General features: G+C 37.2%; 1 protein-coding gene across 1 annotated transcript in view; it reads right to left on the reverse strand.

The window, feature by feature from the left end:
- HTR4 (5-hydroxytryptamine receptor 4) overlaps positions 1-23411 on the reverse strand; it is a 3476249-nt gene that overhangs the window by 2728073 nt on the left and 724765 nt on the right. The window contains exon 2 of the mRNA XM_044069347.1: positions 117-198. Within this exon, the coding sequence (XP_043925282.1) occupies positions 117-142 (26 nt within the window). The 5' untranslated portion in view covers positions 143-198. The remainder of the gene's footprint in view (positions 1-116; positions 199-23411) is intronic.

The raw sequence follows: 23411 nt of genomic DNA on the forward strand, positions 1-23411 counted from the left end.
TTATGGAAAGGCAACACCATGTACATCAGACGTTTCTCTAATGTCTATGCAAGAAGCTGAGCATAATCACAGAAGTAAGATTTTTTACAAGAGTAATGCAAGAGAAACAACATTACCTCTCACTGATGTCAAGTTCTTCCATCACAGGCAGTCAGCATATGTTGCTTGTTTTCTATTGCCCACAAAAGACGTCTCACCCTAAAAATACAATTAGAAATTGAGTATCAAAATCACATAGAAGAATAACTAACAAAAAGTACTCCTTTCCTTTACTCCTTTCAGATATTCAGTAAAAAAATAGTACTCCATCAAGACATCACAGTGTTATTTTTACTTACACGCTTACACGTGAGTGCTCACACACACACACACACACACACACATATATATATATATATATATATATATATATATATATATATATATATATATATATGATACAGTAAATATTTTTCTCATGGTGTGTCATTAAAATTAAAAATTAACTTTTTTCTTGTTGCATTAAGAACAGTTTATCTTTACATCTGTCATATTTGCAAACCTACTAAAATTATCCTAAAGCTCACATTTGTCATACTCATCAAAACTAAATTTTATATTCTACTCTCAAAATCACAGGCTCATGAACACTCCCACAACACACTACACCAACAAAAAACATAACCCCAATTTTATTCTTAGATTAAAAGAAAAATGACATTAATTAAATTTAAAATAAAGGGATCCTTTAACTTTAATATGAAAAAGTATCTGCACAAACTTCACAATCAAACACCCCTCTCACACCCCCAAAACTATGAATATAAGTCTACCCCAAGAAACTAAGTTCATTGTTTTAAGTTATATTACTGGCAAAAAAGACAAGAGTTCTACCTTAACAAACTAAAACATGGCTAATCCTGTGAAATAAATCACCAGACAGGAGTAATATGAAATTACAGTAAACAAACTGTATTTATTCTTAAACTGAATTTGACTGTTTTCTACCATAAACAATGGACTTCTTCAGACCTTACTGAATGAGATCAAAACGCAAACTTGTGCAAATATCCTGCAAACGTAACATCATAAAAGCTGAATATTTATAATAAATAAAGCACAGACTATCAGATAAACAGGACCTTAAAGTGTTTACATATGTTTCTATTTTAGCTTAGTGTAGACTGGAGAAGGAGCCATGATAACAGTCACCTCCTAGTCAGTTGGAGGATAGGGTTGGGGTTATGCTAAAAACTGAAGAAACAAGAGGATCACTGGGAAGCTGGCTATGGTAATTGATAGCCAATGAACATTAAAAGAGGATGGATGGCCAGTAGGTGTTAGCCATAAATGAATTTTATCCAATCAGAAAAGGAACCAATAGGCTTTCATTGTGTGTCAGGGAGACATACCTTAATCTCCAGGATAAGGTTGCCGATGGAGTCTCGCTGCAGAAGAAAAGTGCTCAACAAAGTCAATCAGTAGGCCGTTTTAATTGGTCAGTTTAACTAATCGTAAGCTACTGAGGCAATCACAGCATTTACAGTGGTACTTCACTAATTCCATGTTAATAATCTAGGGGATATGGACCCTTTCTTGCTCTTAATAACGAGAATAACATTGAAGTAAAGTCAGTATTTCTGGAAAGGATTACAGTACTGTAAATCAAAGTCAATATAAAACCTGTGCAGTGCTATTTATATACTAAATGCTATATGATACCCATAAATGCTATCTCTCTCGTACAAATGCTGACACAAATCTTCTGTCTGCTGGTCTTAACTTTAAAGCACATATTAGCAGAGACTCTACATCATGTGACTCAGAATTTTAAATAGATGTAGAATATTTCTTGAAAGAGGCCATGGCACATAGAAGGTACAAGATATGGAAAATAGTGTGCTTGCAGACATGAACATATAAAACAATTTATGTAACAACTGTTCAACTGTTTTTGATGAATGTACATTTGCAGTCACATAAAGTATTGGTGATCAAGTGGTCAAGAGTATTATTTATTACTAATAACTGAAAATGTTTTTATAGACAATGCTAACTAAATAAAGGTTGTAGGTGATTTCCCAGAATTTGTTAGTAAGAGGGTTACAATTTCAAGAAGATGAGGTAAGGTAAAATAGTGAAAAGCCATGAAGCACTTACATTTGTATAATTCCTTGTGCTGTTGTCATACAAATAAAGGGACATGTATATATTTTTCCAGTGAAGATAAAAACATATGGTCCAAAAGCGCAGTTTAGCTGGAGTCTGAAAGGAGTAGTACGTATTGCTAAGTATGTGGCATGTGATGGCTAAAACCATAGTAAGCTGTGCCTGGCATTATTTGTGCTAGCAATTATTTGCTATAAAAAATGACTTTACTAATAATACCCTTTGTCATGGTCCTAATAAATACACAAACACCCACAGACATTTGACGACCTTTATTGTGATAAATAACATAACTTTATTGAACATAAAAGACAAACATAAGGGCAATGTTCCCGCTCACCCCTTGAATACAGTTAGCTAAGGAACAACAAAACTGTTGTCAAATATCAATCAAATCAACATACAGGCACCGTCCCCACTCACCACACCAAAATGTGTTTATTCACTCTGGATTTAATTTCAAAAACCCTTCAAGCCACACCCCTAGCACTATCTCACTTCTCTTCAAATCCCAACTCACTTAACCCTTTTCTAACCCTTCTCAGTCACCCAAATAACCTAACACAGCTACCACCCAACACCCCGCCATCCCACATTAAACAGTCCCGTGACAAATTTGTCTGTGCCAAACTTCACTTATGGACACAGTCCAGGTTTGTACACAGGATCAGAGGATCATGTAGGAGAAAGTATTTACAAAACAATTAAGCCATGAGAAAATTTATATCTTGCCAATACCCAGTCTCAAAATCAATGACAATGTATTTACAAAATGTGCAGAAAATGTATTGATTATGTAAAAACATTCAAATCATAGCACATAACACATATATAATATAATATTAATAAAATAAGCTTGCTGGAATTTTATAATTTGGCTGATCCGAGTTGCAAGACAAGGCTTGTGTATGAAGATCTTACTTAACATTTCTGTTTAACTGGATGTATGAGACTGGCTGGCTGCATTGGTCATCTTGTCAGGCCAAGTTTGGTTGATATATATATACCTTTCTTGCACCACATTTCACTAGTAATCTCCTCACTCAGAAAGAGCCCTGCTGCTATTTCCATCTGTTTCCTCCAGACAAAAAGAAACAGAACTATTTTTGTTTTGTGAGTGAAGAGTAATACTATGCCAAACAAAATGGAGAAATTGGGTGAAACTCTGATGCCAAACAACACAAATACTGGACTGCATATGCTGGGACTTCAAGAAAGAAGGGTGGCTCTCCAGGATATATCATGAACACGGTACCTGCTCTGCTGGCCACCCCAATACTAAAGAAAGTGAGCAAGGATAGTAACAGATGAACATGATGCCTTCTCTGCTGGCCACCACAACAGTAAAGAAACTAAGTAAGGATGATAACAGAAAAACATGATAGCCTCCTCTGGATAAGAACATCATAGCATACCTTTTGAAAGCTATTCCTCCCAGGAGAATTAAGCTCAGTCTAACTCAGCTAAAAATTGTATCTTACCAACTTAAAAGGGGCTCAATCATGGCATATGTGTACAAAGATGGCATTGACTATAAGCACTAACAAAAATTAGGGTATAACTGCTAGCAAGGGCTGCAGATCTGCAGAAACCCAAATAATGCAATATCATAACTGGACATTTAATTCAATCCAATTCCATAAGTGGGCATTTAATTCAAGTATAATGGTAGGTGCACATATGTCAGGTCTAAAAGCACATGATTAAACTTGAGGTGACCAGTAAAAGTAAAAAGGAAACATTTTTTTTTTGCAATGTATTAATTCAAAATGTGACAACAAAGTAATTTGTATAAATGGGTATTTCAGAGTTACTCCAAAAGTACTGACACATTGGTTGCTAGCTAATCATATACTGTTTAAAGCTTAACAGCCTAAGACAGTAACTAAAAGTGTACAGACAAAAATGAATGTAGCAAAACAAATAGCAGCAACTGAAATAGTTTGTTTCAGAGTTACCAGACAGCTAACCAAGGGGTTGTATGCTGCTCAGGCAAGAGAAGAGAGAGCCACAATATACCTGAAACCCTTACTGAAAGTTGAAAAATAGTAAAAAATACATATTATATGAAGTATTACAAAGATGTATATGAATGCTATATCTACATATTATTTTAGTGAGGTTCTGAATTAAGTTACTGAATTCCAGATACAAAGTTTTAAAAGTTTAGCTTCAGTATGCCAGTTTCAGGCATAATTATAAAATAAAGACTTAGGCAGCAGTTTTACAAAGTTGATGCCCATAGTAATCAAATGCTGAAGATGGGATTTAGATGGGAACTGTGGAGTACTGCCACAAATGGCAGTCATGAAGGTGCAGTCAAGAGTCTAGCAGATAATGTGTCTTAGGGATGGATGATCAGCAATGACATTCACTGTATCTTTAACTTTAGTTTGCAATGGCATGCCTGGGTGAATGTATGGTACAGTGGCCAGAGTAGGACTAGAATCACTGAGACTTCTGTATGCCAAAAAAGTTTCCAAGGCATAGTAACCTCCTCACACTATTCATGCAACAGATTTCAGAATGAATGAATGGAAATCTTTTCTAACATCCGCAACCAGCAGGGTGTTGGTTACAAAGTGCGAAGTTTAGGACTGTATTTCATGTTGCAACCCGTAATCTGGGAGAAGACTTAAAAAGACTGAAACATCAAAGCTACATTTATAAAATAGTACTAGTCTCGCAAATGGTAGACAAATGTCAAGGGTTTGTGTTAAGTAGTTAGTATAGAATATATTGGGCCCAATTCCAAAAGGCTTGTTTTCGGTGCAAGTGACCACCTTCACTGAGTACAGGCTGAGAGTAGGTGTTTTGGAATCTGCTCCCCTGTGTAAGCCTGTTTACTGATAGGCCTTATACTGAAGTAAGTCACTTACACTGAGAGCAAGTCTTTTGGAATCTTGCCCTATGTCTAACTTTTTCTATTCTTGATAATTTAATTTTTGCCAGTCTGTCATTAAAATACAATTTTTACCTTGATTAATGAAAAGCTCTAAAATCAGGGATATTCCTGAACATGAACAATATCTGAGAAGTACGTAGTCCATGTATACTGTAACATCTGAAACATTATTAAACCATCAGGAATTCAGATGAGAGTGGAAAGAGATGAACATCTGAAATGCAATCAGGTTTGTTCTTTTGTTATTGTTAAATAAAATATGATGAGATTCTGTCTTCATATACAAGTAGAATACAAAATTGGAAGTATCTGCACTCATCTGCTTCCACACTGGAGGAAAGGAGAACCCACCTGTAACAATATCTAATGTCTATTGCCCATGTTCCATTGTATATGCAGGAAAGGAAATAATGTGAACACAGAAGTGACTGTATTCTATGTGTGTATATCAGACAAGTGAAGGTCAGCATGTTTTTTTTAGTTTTTTCTAACATAAACGTAGGACATTCTTCTTCCTTTTTTGGTACTGCTTTTTCTTTTATAATTTGAACGTCATTTTAATAGCCAAAATACGTCTCTCATATACGTGGCATTAAATTACACATAGGATTCCACATGCATAATGCTTAGCAGTTATCAAAATGTGGCCGTGGGTAACACCACTGTGAGAGCACTTATAACGAATTAAGTTTATTTAAGTGTTAGAGTAAGGGGCTTACTATATCCTCTTCATATGTCTGAACTCACATCACAATAGCTTGGGCTACAACAGCTCCCCAATATCAGCAGAGGTAAATTTTATCACAATACCATTAGTCAACCTTAGCATTTTATGTGCAAATTAGAGTATAGTGACCTCAGACTGCCTATAAACTGCTACCGCATTATCACTCTGCAGTGTGGAATGACTAACCTTGCATAATCAACTGCCACCCCACCTTCATAATCACCTGTGACTTGAGCTTAGGTAATCTAAGAAATTGTCCCTGGTGAAGCTGATAAGCCATAAATGGTGTTTCTCCTGTTTTTTGCTAAGAAAAACATTTCAGTTTCAAACTTATACCTGTTCTTAATCAGAAATTATGACGATATGAAGTCAGTTTCAGTTTTTCCTTGTAGCCTATCTTGCAAAGAAGCTTTCTACAGTATGCCAGTAATACTGCACTGTCCAATAATGCCTTTTATTAGTACAGTTTTATAACAATAACAAAGTACTTTAATTTACAGTTGAAATATAGGATATATATTAGCATTCAAAGACATGGTGACTTTTAAAATGACAGTATCTGAAACATGTCAAGTAGTAACAGGCTACATCAGAGGAGGAACAACCATTTCAAGTGATACTCTAAACTTAGAAGACTTCTGCTGCTGTGTTACATATATATATCACACGACTACATTGCTGCTAAGGATATATACATTTTCATGTACACTCATGCTGTCTTGAATGATTAGTTTTTTATTAATCGGAGATGTTTCAATGTGTCTGTGGTGTTCTTCTCTCTAGGGTATACATGTTACAACTAATACTGTTTAAGTTTCCTTTTATCTGTTTAGGATTCCTGGTATAGATTATGCACATATCTGCATCTCTACCTCTGCACTGCTTTCTTTGTGTACATGGCAGCTCATTTTGAAAATGGAGTATGTTGTTTGCTCGTATTTCAGATGGGATGGTGTCATGGTTATGTATAGAAGATTAATGACTATTATTATCTGCTGATATTATTCAGTATTGCCCTCCCATGTGCATTTCAGTTATTTCCAATTTTCCTAAATACTTTACCATATTGGTTTCTTATTTCAACATCCCCCAGTACATGAGACCTCCGACTCTATTTCTGTTATACATTTGTTTTGACATGTCTCTTTAAACTGCAATCTTTTCCTGAAGTTGACCTGTCTCTTTAAACTGCAATCTTTTCCTGCAGATTTTTTTTTTATTTTTATTGTTGAAGATGCATTAATTTTTAGGATTTTATATGAGTAATAGTTGAAATAATTTGGTTCTTTATCCAAGCCAAGAAGTCTATTTCCATTTATTTTGCCATACCTTATTCATCTGACTTATTGGAGGGGTCTAAGCCATTGTTGCTACTAGTGACAGAACAGTATGGCTTCATGAAATAGGTTCATAGATTAGTACTAGGCTAACTACCCTTGCGGGCCATTTCAAGCCTAGCCAATTACCCCATGTGAGAATCAAACCCTGCACCTTGTGTTCGTAAGGTAAACACCTTAACCATTATGCTATCCTCCTACCTACTTGAAGATACTCTATATCAGCAGTGTCAGTACAGAGCAGTCAATACCCCCATGGCTCTCTCCATTTTCTTTAGATGGTATTTCCTTTTATTCTCTTCATCCAGCTGGAGCGGATACTTTCTGCATTGTTGAGAATAATTTTGTGCTAACCCACCAAGGATAACTATTTTTAATGACTGTGTGAAATACTGCCATCTACCTTGCTCAAGCACAGACAGGCAGTTGCACTATCAAGGCAATATGTTAAATCCTTCTGCCATAATCTGTGCACTGTGAATGCATACTAACTTGCTTTTTACTTCACTTGTCTTTCCTGCACCTAGATACTCCAGCATTTATCTCGGTATTAATTCTGCAGTTTTCAGATGCAAATAGGTCCTTCTTTTCCTTACAGAGCTTCTTCACACATTTGAGAAGATGATCAGATTTTTTCTCTTCCAGTCATCTGGTGTCCCAATAATAATTTTAAACAAAGGGCATTGTTCATACAAGGTGTCACTTCACCTGGACACTGCCTAATAATAACACCAGTATATGACTTTTCTATGATTAGTGCATACAACTGAATATTTACCCAACTCCTGAATGAATGTGCACACAGTTCATCATGAAATACTTTCAAATACTGGACAAAGCTCTGGTTTAAAGTGCAAGCAAAATGTATTTATACTGTCATGGTCTTTGTTCAAACTGCTTTATAGGCCCTGTGTAAGAAATAACTTCAAATAAAGACTGCTTTAGACTCACAAATTCATTGATGTGAAAACATTCAATTTAGTTTCTGATCTTTATCTTTACAGATTTACACCATACCTCATTACAGCTTTGCCAGTAATCTCTTCTGATTACATTCCTTCTAATACTGATTTCATCAGCTGATAAATCCAGTGTTAAGGCATGATTTTACAGAAAACCTGTTGGGAACCTTTTCTTTTTCAGTTAATTTTACTGCTTTAAAGCAACAGCTCACTTTTCGAGCATTAACCATTTACCAATGTATATCTTCATACAACATAACTCAGGTTTATCTCAAATATAAGTTTACTGTTGCTGCTGCTTTTTTATTTTTTAAAGAAAACATAAACTGCCTTTACAAATAATATTCAGGAACAGATGTATGGGGCTGCACACATTAATCTACTTTCAGAGAAGAAATAGTTAATTAGTGTGACAGAGCTGGGGTTCCCATGTGTTACACCAAAGAAAACTGTGAAGAAGACTTTTGTTTACCAAACTGCAGCATCTTTGTTGAATTACACTATCTTGCAGTTGTATAATTTATGCTAGTCAGCTTGCAGACTTTATGTATGGTGGCCATCTACCTGTTTAGAATACACATTTTTGCATCAGCATCATAATACCTCTTCCACAGCTAATACATCTATACACAGTGTGGTTTCTAACTTTTTGTGGGAAATTGGCACCCACAATTAATATAATGGTACATTACTATGTTCAAAGACAGACATGTCACACAGGCTCAATATGCTAGATGAACAGACACCCCATCTAACCCTCTGCACAGGGTCCAATTTGTTATGGTGCAAGACATATTTCTAAACATCAGAGCAACAACTTTATATTATACAAACTTCACAAAGATATATTGTCTACTCCTTTTGTTGTTACCAAAATATACTCTCAAATCACGTATATGCATGGTACTATGACCAAACAGACACACGTGCACACACACACACACACACACACACACACACACACACACACACACACACATACACATGCATGTGCGCAGTCACATTTGCAAATGCACACACATGAACACACACAATTCTGTATCATATTATACAAAATCACATGATCCAAAGTCTACAGAACTACTCCTCAAAATATTAGCCCTTCTTAGATTGAATTACATTTATGCCTTCATACTTCCCAGACATAACTTTCCTTAATCCTGTCACTGATTATTTCATCAGAAATCTCAGAAATTGCTTTGAATGCACATAAAGGAGCAACATACAGTCAGTGATTTTTAATGGGAGGCAGTGATCTGGGAGTTCAACATCGGACTGCTGAATTAGGCCAGCTGGAACCTCACTGACTTTACACTTTATCAGTAGCAGGGAAGTCAAAGACACCTTATTCCTAATCAAAAGCAGCATTTAGCTCAAGTTGGAATGCTCGATTCTTTCAAGTGATTAAGTAATGGGATATACTCTTGTGCTGTTCGTCCCTATTATCATTAAGCCTATGGCATCACAACATCAGTGCAAATTAATGTGACCTCAAAACAGAATCCAACCATTTTGGCCCCTCCAAACTCCTGTACCATTGACTTGGTAATTGTATATCCTTCGCAAATTAAAGTTATTGAATGTGCAGGCCTAAACTATAAAAGGTATTAAAGGAACTCAACACCTCAGAATTTGTACAAATGCACTTAATGGATTAATAATACCTCAGCCAGCTAACTTAATCAAAAATGGAATGAAGAAGTTGTAAGAAAATTCACATACTATTTTCCTGTATTGTCTAGACAAGCAACATAGCATGCTTAATATTCCATAAAACGTATAAAAATGCAAAAAAGTTGGGGAAAGCTGGACAAAAGTTATTTGGTTCAACAGCTCCTGCTAGTCCACTCCACATTATTTATTTATTTATTTTACATTTGTTGACCAGGATTGTCCGACTGAGCTGAAGACCCCTTTTTCAGCAGAGGCCCAGGGAGAAAAGCTCCAACATATTATACAATTTTCATTATAAATTAGCATTAAACAGCAATGTTACAGGATTATTACAAGGCATTAAGTAGCAATATAATGTTATACAGTGTCAATAATCAGGAGTATAGCATAACTATTTCAAGATGTATAAAAATAAATATGTCATTAAGATGAGTATAGTTTTTGGGGTAAGTGGTTACAAAAACCCAGTTTTATCATAATGTAGTTGCATGAAGGCAAGATAATTACAATAGAATGTTTCTCTGAGGCAATTTGCTTAATAGATTTTAGAAGACAGTAGAAAGAGTAGTCAAGGAAGATTAGAGAGCTAGTGAGAAGAGTGAGTTAAGGGCAGAAAGTAGATTAAGGTATGAGAAGTAGGGGATGTTAAGGAGGGAGAGTGCAGTGGCAGGACCAGTGACTTTTAAAGTGCTCTTTGGTGGCTGTCTTAAATTGTTTAGGATGTGTAAGGGTCTTGATTTCTAGTGGGAGCCTATTCCAGGCAATAGTGGGGTGATAGCTGTACATGTTGCATCCAAATTTAGACTTGAGTTTTTAGATTTTTAGTAGGTTTTGGTTAGAGCTTCAGAGAGGTCTGGAGGAAGAATAATGGAAGATGAGAGGGGATAGTGCTGGGCAGTAGGAAGGCTGGTTAGGATAGAATGGATGATCTGGAGCTGAGAGAGAAGAAGCTGGTAAGGTAATTCAAGCCAGTTTAGGTGTTTTAGAGAGAGACAGTGATGGGATTTGTAGGTTTATTGGGCAGCAAATCTAGCTACCTTGTTGTAGGTAGATTCAAGTTTGGTCAGGGGTGCTGAGTTAAGATTTGTGAGAATTTGAAAATTGTACATTAGACTGGGTATAAGGTAGGTAAGAGAGAGGTAATCTTGGCTTCACAGGTAAGGAATTTCTTGTTACGGTAAAGGAGCCCTAGTTTTGAATGAGTCTTTTTGATACAATTATTAACATGCAAGTCAAATTTAAGCTGATCATCGATGGTTACGCCTAAGAGCTTAGTATTGGACTCTACCTGAACAGGAGTGTTATTAAGGGACTGTATGGAGAAGGAGGGTTTTATATTGTCGAACTTTTTAGGTAGGAAGAGTAACAGCTTTGTTTTTTTATGGTTAAGGATGAGCTGGTTGTTGGAGAGCCATGTTTCAACTAAGTTAAATGATACCTGAGTAGCTGAGAAGAGCTTGGAGGGAGAGCTGGCTGTGATGATGACTGTAAAATCATCTGCATATTGCACTAAAGATGACTGAGGACAGGAGGTATAGAGCTGATTAGTAAAGATATTAAAAAGTAAAGGTCCTAGGATAGACCCTTGAGGTACACACATTTTTACAGGGAGAGGAGGGGAGAGTACAGAGTGCCATCTCACTGACTGAGATCTATCAATGCAGTAGCTGGAGAACCATGCAACAGTAACAGAGTAGAAGTTGAGATTATGCAGTTTGTGCAGCAGAAGAGAGTGTGAGACAGTGTTGAAAGCTTTTAAGAGGTCCAAGAATAGGCAAGAAATAAGTTTGTGGTCATCCATGGCTATAGAGACAGTGTTGAGGAAGGATAATAGAGCTGTAGTGGTGCGATGTTTGGGTCTGAAGTTGTGTTGAGTGGGTGTAAGCAGATTTTCCTGTATTAGATACTGCATGACTTGTTTATGAATACATTTTTCTAGTACTTTACATGACCTTTAGAAACCCTAGGTCCTACTTGCTAACCTTGTAAAAGAATATTTCCTAGAGCTAATAACCTTTAATTGAAGTCCTGCTGTCCTAAGTCTAACCCAAATGCAGTGACCTCATCTTTTGTCTTCTTATTCCCAAAACATAATGTTTGTTGCCCATGTACTCCTGTCTTCCTTCTCCCATGAATAAATCATCCTGGGTTCCCCAATCTTCCTGTATAATATATATCATCAAGTATCATCAAGATTTTTCTTCATGTTACCAGCAATTTTTATATTCCAAAATAAATGCACGTCCTACCAAGAGCTCATTAGAGCCCTTTATAGCAAAAGACATACAACTACATTACTTTTAAATGTTTTTTTGTGATTCACTAAAGCATTTTGTCCATTCTAGTCACTAATCTATCACACCAGTTGGACTTTTCAGCCTTAGCAAGATAATGACTATTAGATCCACCCTTCATCTGTCTTACTCAAGACCATCACTGAGACTATATTTTTTTCTTGGATTTTTCCTCCTGCAATATGCATTCTTAGATCTAGAGAATTAGGCTTTTATTTTTATTTTACAATTGTTAACTAGGTAGGTGTCATAACCTGAAATCCCTTTTCAGGCATAGTCTGAAACATATGACCAGATGCAAACAATATATACTTAGCTGTTACAATAAAACAAGGAACAGACAATTAAATAGTTTCTAAACTATAAAGTATGCATCAATCAGACTGTCAGAACCAAAGAGAAGAGCCATATTGTTAACAGTTACTACAGTTCCATAACAAATTAAACTTTTAAGGAACTATGCCAGAGAAATAGAAAATGAGTTAGAATAACATAATTGATGATTTTGCTGCCATATGGGGCTGATTCAACACTAGTAAATTTGCAGTCAGTGTTAAAAACAGCTGTAATGCTTTTTTAGCACTCTTCAAAAAAATACAAAATGCACAAACAATCACTAAAACAGATCCTTTAGGTAATTGTTTCCTAGGTATCAAACAACAAGCATGCTTAGGTCTACTTTTTGACTAATGTCTCCACTTTACCAAATATACTGAAGTCCAAGTAAATATAGTTTCAATGCTGCTCAAAACAATCTACTAGCTGTCCAGGTCAGTAACCATTGAAGTCAGACATTCCACCACCATTAATGCATTTCTACCCAGATTGGAATATGGTCTTCCAATTATTATTATCATCTCTTCCCAAAGTCCCACACTCCTTCAGAGAACAAAATACTTGGTTCTAGTCACCTTTCTAACATAAAATAATACTATTGCCTTACTCTGAACAAAGCTGTATGGCTACCTGCTGCTGAGAGATCCACAATTCTCTTTAATATTCTTACATTCAAACTGTTAAATGAACAATCCTGTCCTCCATTACTTAAAAAGAAAACAGAGGTAATCCAAAATACTCAAGTGAAATCTGATATGCCACCTCTGACCCAGAGGATGACAGGACTACCAACAAACAGAGTACAAATGATTAGTCCTGATAAAAATCACTTTAGCTACCAAATATAGATGACTCTCTCTCTCAAATAACATCCCTGTGGGATGAATAAATTATGCCTTCTTGAAGTTCCAAGTAGTTTATTTAGTTAATTAGGGAGATGAACAAGAATAAGAACACTTGTACATTTACCTCTTAACCAAATAAACTACTGGAAACTTCAACAAGGTGTCTTTATTCCTCCCACAGGGAGGGTATCAGAGAGATAGTCTCCTAGATCTGCTAGCTAAAGTGATTTTATCCAGACTATTACTTAAAAAGATGATTGTCAAGAATACATCCTAATTCCTCTGAATCTCAGACTGCTTACAGTTGCAAAGACTACCTTTCATTCATGCCTTTTTCAAAAGATCCCTCACCAGAACTGCTCCTGCAAGTGGAAACACAATCACTGAAATTATATAAGAATTAAAAAAATTGCCAGTTTCAAGAAAGATCTTCATGCACATTTAGTTAAAGAAAACAAATGCTACTGCTTCAGATATATAAATATATATATATATATATATATATATATATATATATATATATATATATATATATATATATATATATATATATATATATGTGTGTGTGTGTGTGTGTGTGTATGAATGTCTTAATAAATATCAAAAGCTCAAAAGAGTGAATGTAAAACGAGCAATCATTTTAGAGCAATCCTAAAATGATAAAAAAAAGCAATACTAAAACTAATTGTTTGCAGGGGTAAGAACTATGCACCCCCATACCTCAGCTAAATGTATATACTAACAGTGAGACCACACACTAGTGGAGTATGGACAAATTCCTTTACCCTACTGCAGTGTGATCTCGCACAAAAATCAGCCAGCTAAAAGTTTTGTGAGGACATTTACCCACATGAACGTTGTTTTATTTCCAGCTGTAAAAAAAGCATTTGCTCATATGACTGTTCACGCTTCTAATCTGCAGCTATATGTATCTATAGCTATATAGATATACATATATCTATATATCTATATCTATATATATATATATATATATATATATATATATATATATATATATATATATATGTATATATATATATATATATATATATATATAGCATTGTGTAATTATGCCTATTTACCAGCTCAATCTACATTTTCTTCTTTCCTTCTGTATGTATAAAAATATACATGCAATATTAGTCTGTTTTTTCCCAAACCCCTTTATTAAATTATCACTTGTGACATGCAAATTTACATTTATATAAAAGTAATCACACTATAATTAACAAAACACACATTTTACTTCACATATATTGCTATATATTATATAACATAAGCAACATTATATAAATTATTCAATTCCTGCCTTTTTTTAAACAAGAAACACCTTTATTAAACCATCACATACTACATAGGCAATCATACATTTATATAAATGAAAACAAACCACACTGACACAATCCTAGTTATAAGTATTTTACATCACAGACCATACTGACACACTCCCAGTTGCAAACATTATGCATCTCTTATAATCTAACCAATCTTTCTCACTCAAACATTACACAGGTCATTTAAGTCCTGCTGCCTTTTAGGCCTCATTCCTCCCTTGTATGTATTGTTCCCACAATTCCCATTTTTTCCTATATAGTTTGCTCCTACCCTTTTCGAAAGATCCCAATTCCAGTTGTTTTATGTCTGTTACTATACTCACTACTTCCAGTATAGTTGGTTTAGATTTTGATTTCCATTTTCTAGTAATTCCTTTTTTGGCAGACACCATTATTAGACACAGCAAGGCCTTACTATGTTTAGGCAATTCTGAATCTGTAACATTCCTCAAAAAAAAAAAATAATTTCCCTCATCAGACCAATCTTCCCACCCAGCATCCCTGACAGTGCATCCTGCTGGGAATCCTTAAAGTCTGCCAGTTCACCACAGACCCAGAAAACATATTCTCAATTATCTCTTTCTTCCCTGTCACACCTCCAACACTTGCTGTCTGCCTGAGGAAAAATTCTATAGAGTCTATTTGGAATATAGAAATATCTATGCAAACATTTCCAGGCAAAAATTCTAAATAATCTAGATATTGTTGCATATTTGGGAGACATAAATATAGCCTCCCATTGTTTCTTTGTGACTTGCTTATCCAGTCTCTCTTCCTAATCCTTTCTAACCTCCTGTGATTGATTCTTATAGTTATCATGCAATATTTTATATGATCACTAATTATTCCTTTATAATGGCAGCTTCTGTTATAGATTTTACTAAAAACTCTACCAGTGCTGGTCTTTCATTTAGGACTTCCCTATTTCTTTCTCTTTGCCTACACTCTGATATCAATCCCTGATAGGGAAGGCAATCTCTAATTTGCAGTTCAAATACATTCTTGGCATCTTCCCATTCTATCATCTTTCTCTAGTTATTTGCTCTCAATACCTTTGTTCCTTTGCCAGTTTTCTCCAATAAATTCCACCTCCCTCTTGCCTATTGTCTGTATCCCTAATTGCAGTCATCCCTATGAGCAGAATCTTCTTTCTCCAATCCTGTGTTGGCATAGATCTTAGAATCCTTTCTGCTACTTTGTGGATATAATATTCTGTATGATTACTGTTATTCTCATTAAAGGCCTGCATCCAAAATTCTAATCTCTCATTGTTTCTTGAGCTTTCCCCCTTGCTTCATCATCATCATCCCTTTCCACTTTGAAATATAGTTTTCTTCTTATGCTATATATAGGAGTCTTAACTGTGTAGCTCTGAAATACTCATTCAGATTGGGTACTCCCAATCTGCCCTGTTCTATTGGAAGAATCAGCTTATCTCACTTGACTCTTACCATCTTCCCCTCCCAAATAAAGTCTTCACCTCTTTATTAATTGCTACCAACAGCTTCTCCTCTGGTTGATAAAAATATACCTGACCTGTGTATAAAACTAAAGGGGCTAAAAACATTTTAACTGCTTGCATCTTATTATCCATCTGCATATAAGAAAAAAGCTTCCATTTTCTCAGTTTTTGTATTATCTTTTGTTTACTCTCTTCCCATATATATGCAGCATTGGTCTTTGTATAACCAGAACCTCTCTAGATGTCAACACATGAAATGTATATTTTCTGATTATGTGCTTTTGTTTTTGCACCTGTTTCGTGAATGATCTACTATGCATCAACCATGTCTTGTATTGTCCACTGTCTTCACGTTTTATTTTTAATTTATTTATTTTTCACTGATGTGATTGTGTTGATGTACTCTGACAGACGTCTCGGTGGATGGTGGAGTATGACCCTAACATGCAGACAACTGCTGTGTCCTTGTGCATGCTGCTCATGTCATTATTCTTTTCTTCACATGCAACATGAGGGTCTATTGTGTTTTACTATCTCAACAGCATTTCACATTTTGGAAGATGAGTTACTCCATGTTGCTTTGCACCTTGCTGACATTGGTGTTCCTGCTGCATTTTATTTGTATTTATCTGTCTAAGCATCTATCTATCTAGCCAGCTAGCTATTTGTTGACCAGGCATGCTCACTAAACAAATTGTCCTTTTTCAAGGGTGACCTATTGCACTATCTGGTTAAATGACTTGCTCAGTGTCACACAGTAGACAAATGAAGGTGGATGTAAACAAACCCAGTTCAAAGGTCACAGGAAGTAGCTCATTAACAACTAGCTGGCCATACTTTTATAAATATATATATTGATTTGAGAACATTATGCATCTCCCCACCCTTATAAAAGCATTCTCCTTTTTATATTCTTGAATAGAATCCCTATATGATGGTGCTGTGGTTGACTGTACTGAAAAGCAATATAATTGTTGACATGTCATAAGAACAACTGTTTCCAGTCCTACTAACATTATTGTGCACCTCCTGTACTCTGTGCTACCTGCTGTACACTGTTGTTGTCATGTACACTGGATTTGTGTTCCAAAAACACCTGCTGCACAGTGCTTTTGTTACATACAGTGGAATGTGTACTTCCCGAGTTTTGAAACACCTGCTGTACAGTTTTGTTGTCATGTAGGTTCATAGGTTCATAGTTTGGTACTAGGCTATCAGCCCTAGGGCCTATGCAAGCCTAGCCATAACAATTCCCTGGATATTTCTTCCCACAGTATTTACTTCTCTGGGTTCCTGTCTAGCAGGGCGACTGACATGATCCCCGGGGTGAATTTCCTATCTCCCATTCAATCATCAAGGTTCCTTTTGAAGAGGGCCAATGAGGACCTCTGCTTGACATGTATGAGCAGTCTATACCAGAGTATGGGGAGTCTCTGGGTCAGGAACCTATCCCTCCAGCATGTTTTGTTCATTGTGATGACAAGGTTTAGATCCCTGGAGCATATGGCTCTGAGGGATTGGGATTTCTTTAAGTGGAGCATGTCCAACAGCTCAGGGTTTGACATGGCCTTGTATGTTAAGCAGAGATTGCCTCTGAGTAGACGATATGCCACAGAGTACAGCTGGAGTTTTTTTAGACGGTCAGCGTATGGCATCTGCTTTAGGCCTGTGATTCTTTTAGTGAGGTATTTCTGTGGCCTTTCCAGCTGTTGCAGATGTCTTGTGAGGTACATACCAAATGGGGCATTATACTCTATAATGGGTCTAATGAGGGATGAGTACAGTGGGACAATGACCTCCTTTTTTCTGGATGAAAAGCCCATAGTGATGAGGTGTGCCACACAGAAGGATTTCCTGACTGTTGTAGTGATGTGGTTATCGAAAGTGAGACCACTGTCCACCTGTGTCCCTAAGTCTCTCATCACACTTTCGATGTTTAGCGTCCTGCCACCTATGTGGTAATTCATGGGTACATGTTTTTTTCCAAAGGGGATAACTATACGTTTCTTGGCATTAAGCTTGAGCCCATGGCTTTGGCACCAGGCATCTGTTTCTGTAAGGCCTTTTTGTAGAATATCCACATCATTTGGGGATTCAATAATGGTTCCTAGTTTGCAGTCATCTGCAAACTTTGTTAGCCAGAGTCCCTTAGTGTTGGCCTGTACTTCAGAGAAGTAGATGCCAAACAAGAGTAGTTCCAAGACTGAACCCTGAGGTAATCCCCTTGTCACTTGTCTGGAGCTGGATTTGGAGTCGGCTACTTTTACAGTCTGGGTTCTGTCAGTAAGCCAGTTGGCAATCCATTGAGTGACATAGGGATTTATGCCCAGCTTAGTAAGTTTATCTATGATTCCAGAGTGGGGGATGGTGTTGAAGGCCTTGGCGAGGTCCAGATAGGCTATGTGGACCACGTTACCCTCGTCTACAGCTCTGGAGACTGATTCGAACAAGTCAGTCAGATTCAGGAGACAAGATCGGCCCTTCACAAACCCAAACTGGGTGGGGTCCAGTGTTTGAAGGTTGCCAATGTCTTTGTTTATAAGTTCCATGATAATGCGTTCCATGCCCTTGCAGATCAGGCTTGTCAGACTGATGGGATGGTAGTTCCTGGGATACAAGGCGAATCCTCCCTTGTGGAGCGGGATAACTGTAGATGTGCGCCACTCAGTGGGCACAAAGCCTGAGGTGAGGCTATGATTAAACATGACACTTAGGTGAGGTGCCAGTTCATTTTGTAGTTCATGTAGTACACAGCCTGGGATGTCATCTGGTCCCATGGATGTTGTATTCTTAACTTTGGAGAGTGTGGTTTCTACCTGTGTGGCTGTGATTATTGGAATTTGGCAATCTTTTGGTATTGAGATGGGCCCTTTAGGGGCTGAGAGGGGGGTGAAGTTGGCACTAAATCGATCTACCAGGATATTGGCAATATCCTTGGGATCAGTATATTCAATGTCATTCTGTTGTAGCTCAGAGCAGATCTGAGCATTGCCATTTAGATTCTTGACATAACTATAGAATGCCTTGTGGTTGTCTTTGGAATCTTTGGGAATTTTATTTTCGTAACTAGCTTTTGAAGATTTTACGAGGCATCTCAGCTTCTTACTGAGGCTGGTGAGGGAGTTTTTTGCATCCTGGGATTTTCTGCAACAGTTTCTTCCTTCTGTTGTATAGTTTGTTTATAGCAGGGGGCCACCAGTTTGGCTTCCTTTTTTTGGAGAAGAGCATCTTGGTTCTATTTGGGATGGCACGATTCATGCATGAGAGGATGTGCTCGTACAGTGCCTTAGTGAAGGATTCTGCAGTCGAACTTCCAGATCCCATCTGCTTGGGTGTTGTGAAGTTTGTCCCTTCTGACTTCAGTAGCATGAAGTTGGCTTTGGAGAAGTTTTTTAAGGAGGTTTCCTTACTGGGGGTGGGGGTGGGGTGGGGGTGGGATGTGGATGTCAAAGGTGATTTGCGTATGGTCAGACTTGACCAATGAGGGGGTGACCACTGGTGTGGAGCATCTATCTCCCATGTTGGTAATGACCAGGTCTAGGATATTGGCTCCCCTGGTGGGACAATGGATTAGTTAATCCAGAGCGTTGGAATTTATGAATTCCAAGAACCGTTGGGAAAAGGAGTTGGTACCCAAGTAGTTTTCCCAATTAATGGTAGGGTAGTTGAAATCACCCAGTATTAGGGTGTTAGGTTGTATCTTAATATTTTCCAGTATGTTTAGAAAGGTGTAGTGAGAATCTTGGGGCATGGTGGGGGATCTGTAGCAAGCTACAAATTGGATTGCAGTCTTACCTAGTGTTAGTTGCACCTGGAGAATTTCAGATGCATTGTGTTGGGCAACTAGCCTGGAGGTGTGAATATCCTTGGTGAATATGGACACTCCTCCACCTTTAGTGCTTCGGTCTTGGTTTTGTGGCCAAAAAGTGTGGTAAGAATTCTAGCCTGGTATTGCAGGGGTGCTCTCTGGAGCCTTGAACCAGGTCTCAGTTACTGCACAGATATCGATGTTCTCCATTTTTAGGTGTGCCTCGAGAGAGTGCATTTTGAGGTTTAGATTTCTAGCATTGAGTAGCATTACCATCCGAATTTGCATGCTTGTATCTGTTGCGGTGGTGGTTTTATCCTTTGAAACTTGCCTAAAAAATGTACACTGGGTTGTATACCTCCTGTGTTCTGTACCATCTGCTGCACAATGTTCTTGTCATGTATAATGGGTTGTATGCATCCTGTGTTCTGTACCATTTCCTGTACAGTGTTCTTGTCATATGCAACAGGTTGTATGCCTCCTGTGTTTTGTACCACCTGCTGTATAGTATTCATGTCATGTACACTGGAGTGTGCATTTCCTGTATTCTGTACCACCTGCTGTACAGTATTCATGTCATGTACCCTGGAGTGTGCATTTCCTGTATACTGCACCACCTGCTGTACAGTGTTTTGTCATATACACTGGATTGTGCACTTCCTGTGTTCTGTACCACCTGCTGGGCAGTTTTCATGTCGTGTACAGCGGGGTTAATTTCTATTGACTTAATTACATTCTTTTGTCTACTACTTACTGTCGTCTTCTGTAGACCAGTGTTAGAATACATATTATTTGATTAAGCTAAAGAATGTTTCTTCTCATGTCTGTTTAGGGTGCCTAGAAACAAAGTGTCTCAGAAATCTATTGCTCTATTTTATTAGAGCAAACACAAGGATTGCTCATGACTTTGGTGCACTGTTCTGAGGAGTTTCTCCTTTCCCCAAAGTTGTATGACACTGGAACTGGTGTATGTGTACTTGGGTACATGTCCTGCCCCCTGCCAAAAATAAATAAATAAATAAATAAAATTCAGTATGTGCAGTTTCTATCTATGCATGATACAGATATCCTTCAATCTTTTGTGAGTATTCGGCAGTTGGCATAGAGGGTTCAAGATGTGAGTTGTAGCTCTTGAGGTGCAGTTTTTGATCCCCTTAGCTCCCATTATCTCTTGTGTGACCTTGACCCCTAAAAAGAGAGCATGTGTCCAATGGACCTACCTTGCTAACAAATGCATATTATCATTGGCTGAGTAACCTAACCAATCACATATCAAGACCTCATTGTGGTAGATTGTTTTTAAGTATGCCATTGTGATGACCTGTCTCTGCTGTGAAAATATACAGCTGTGTCATACAGACCTTTTTCTTTGGTATCTCCTTCATCATGTTATTCCAAACACTGAAGTGCTTACATGTTGTGTTTTTCTCCTTTCCTCCCAGTACACCTTTTTGTCACAGCCATGGAACCTTTGTTTACACATTCTGTGTGATAGGCTTCTTAAGGGACATCTAATGCTGCCCTTTTAAGGGTTCTTTACTGCAGTGCTAGCACTTTATTGTGGCCTACACATTGTGGGGTGGTGATGATAAAGGGTTGCTTGCCAAACTGAGTGGCTACCGACCTTGTTTGCAAAAAGTGCACAGCTGTTGTCTGAATTAGTCCTGAATGAAATGCTGCAACATTTCAGTTTTCTGATGTATATCACAGCCTACCATTGCTGCAGTATACTTATTACAGCTCCATGTTGTATATCACAGCCTACCATTACTGCAGTATGCTTATTATATCTCCGTGTTGTATATCGCAGCCTGCCAAGGCTGCAGTATGCTAACTATAGCTCCATGTTATATTACACAGCCTGCCATGGCTGCAGTATATTTACTATAGCTCCATGTTATATATCACAGCTTGCCATGTCTGCAGTATAATTACTATAGCTCCATGCTGTATATCACAGCCTGCCATTGCTGCAGTAAACTTATTATATCTTCATGTTGTATATCACAGCCTGCCATGGTTGCTGTATACTTATTATATCTTCATGTTGTATATCACAGCCTGCCATGTCTACAGTATACTTACTATAGCTCCATGTTATATATCACAGCCTACCATGACTGCAGTATACGTACTATAGCTTCATGATGTATATCACAGCCTGCAATGTCTGCAGCATACTTGTTATATCTTCAAGTTGTATATCACAACCTGCCATGGCTGCGGTATACTTATTATATCTCCATGTTGTATATCACAGTCTGCCATGGCTGCAGTATACTTATTATATTTTCATGTCGTATATCATAGCCTGTCAATGCTGCAGTATACTTATGTATCCATGTTGTATATCACAGCCTGACATGGCTGCAGTATACTAACTATAGCTCCATGATGTATATCATAGCCTGCCATGTCTGCAGTATACTTACTATAGCCCCATGTTATATTGCACAGCCTGCCATGGCTGCAGTATACTTATTATAGCTCCATGTTGTATATCACAGCCTGCCATGTCTGCAGTATACTTACTATATCTCCATGTTGTATATCACAGCCTGCCATTTCTGCAGTATACTTATTATATCGTCCTGTTATATTACACAGCCTGCCATGTCTCTAGTATACTTACTATAGCCCCATGTTATATTATACAGCCTACCATGTCTGCAGTATACCTATTATATCTCCATGTTGTATATCACAGCCTGCCATTGCTGCAGTATACTTATTATATCTTCATGTTGTATATCACAGCCTGCCATGTCTGCAGTATACTTACTATAGCTCCATGTTATATTACACAGCCTGCCATGTCTGCAGTATACTTATTATGTCTCCATGTTGTATATCACAGCCTGCCATTGCTGCAGTATACTTACTATAGCCCCATGTTATATTACACAGCCTGCCATGTCTGCAGTATACTTATTATATCTCCATGTTGTATATCACAGCCTGGCATGGCTGCAATATATTTATTATATCTCCATGTTATATATCACAGCCTGCCATGTCTACAGTATACATATTATGTCTCCTTGTTATATATCACAGCCTACCATGGCTGCAGTATACTTATTATATCTTCATGTTGTATATCACAGCCTGCCATGGCTGCAGTATATTTATTATATCTCCATGTTGTATATCACAGCCTGCCATTGCTGCAGTATGCTTATTATATCTCCATGTTCTATATTGCAGCCATTGTTCAGGAATGTCATATTTAAGGTTTATTCCGTAGTGGCCCACATTATCAATACCCCTGGGGGGTTAGGTTTCCCTTTGTGAAAGGTCAGACCAAGTGAATACATTCTTATTTTTTTTTATTTGTTTGTTGGGTCTGATTAATGTGATTTTGCTATTCATACATTCATGCACATTTTGTAATTGTTACTTAAAGTAGCATTGTTTTAATTTTCCAAGCCAATGACTTCATACATCTATTTTTCACTATTGTCAACAATATCTATGTGGGTAACAAGCCCTATTTACTAGTGGGCTTATGTTATATTGAGGTTACAATAGTTTTGCCTTTTTGATTTAGATTTGTGTGACTAGGACTATCTGTGCTAT

The sequence above is a fragment of the Protopterus annectens genome, chromosome 4.part0 (genome assembly GCF_019279795.1).
Source record: "Protopterus annectens isolate FY-2018-M chromosome 4.part0, PAN1.0, whole genome shotgun sequence".
Taxonomy (NCBI): Eukaryota; Metazoa; Chordata; order Ceratodontiformes; family Protopteridae; genus Protopterus; species Protopterus annectens.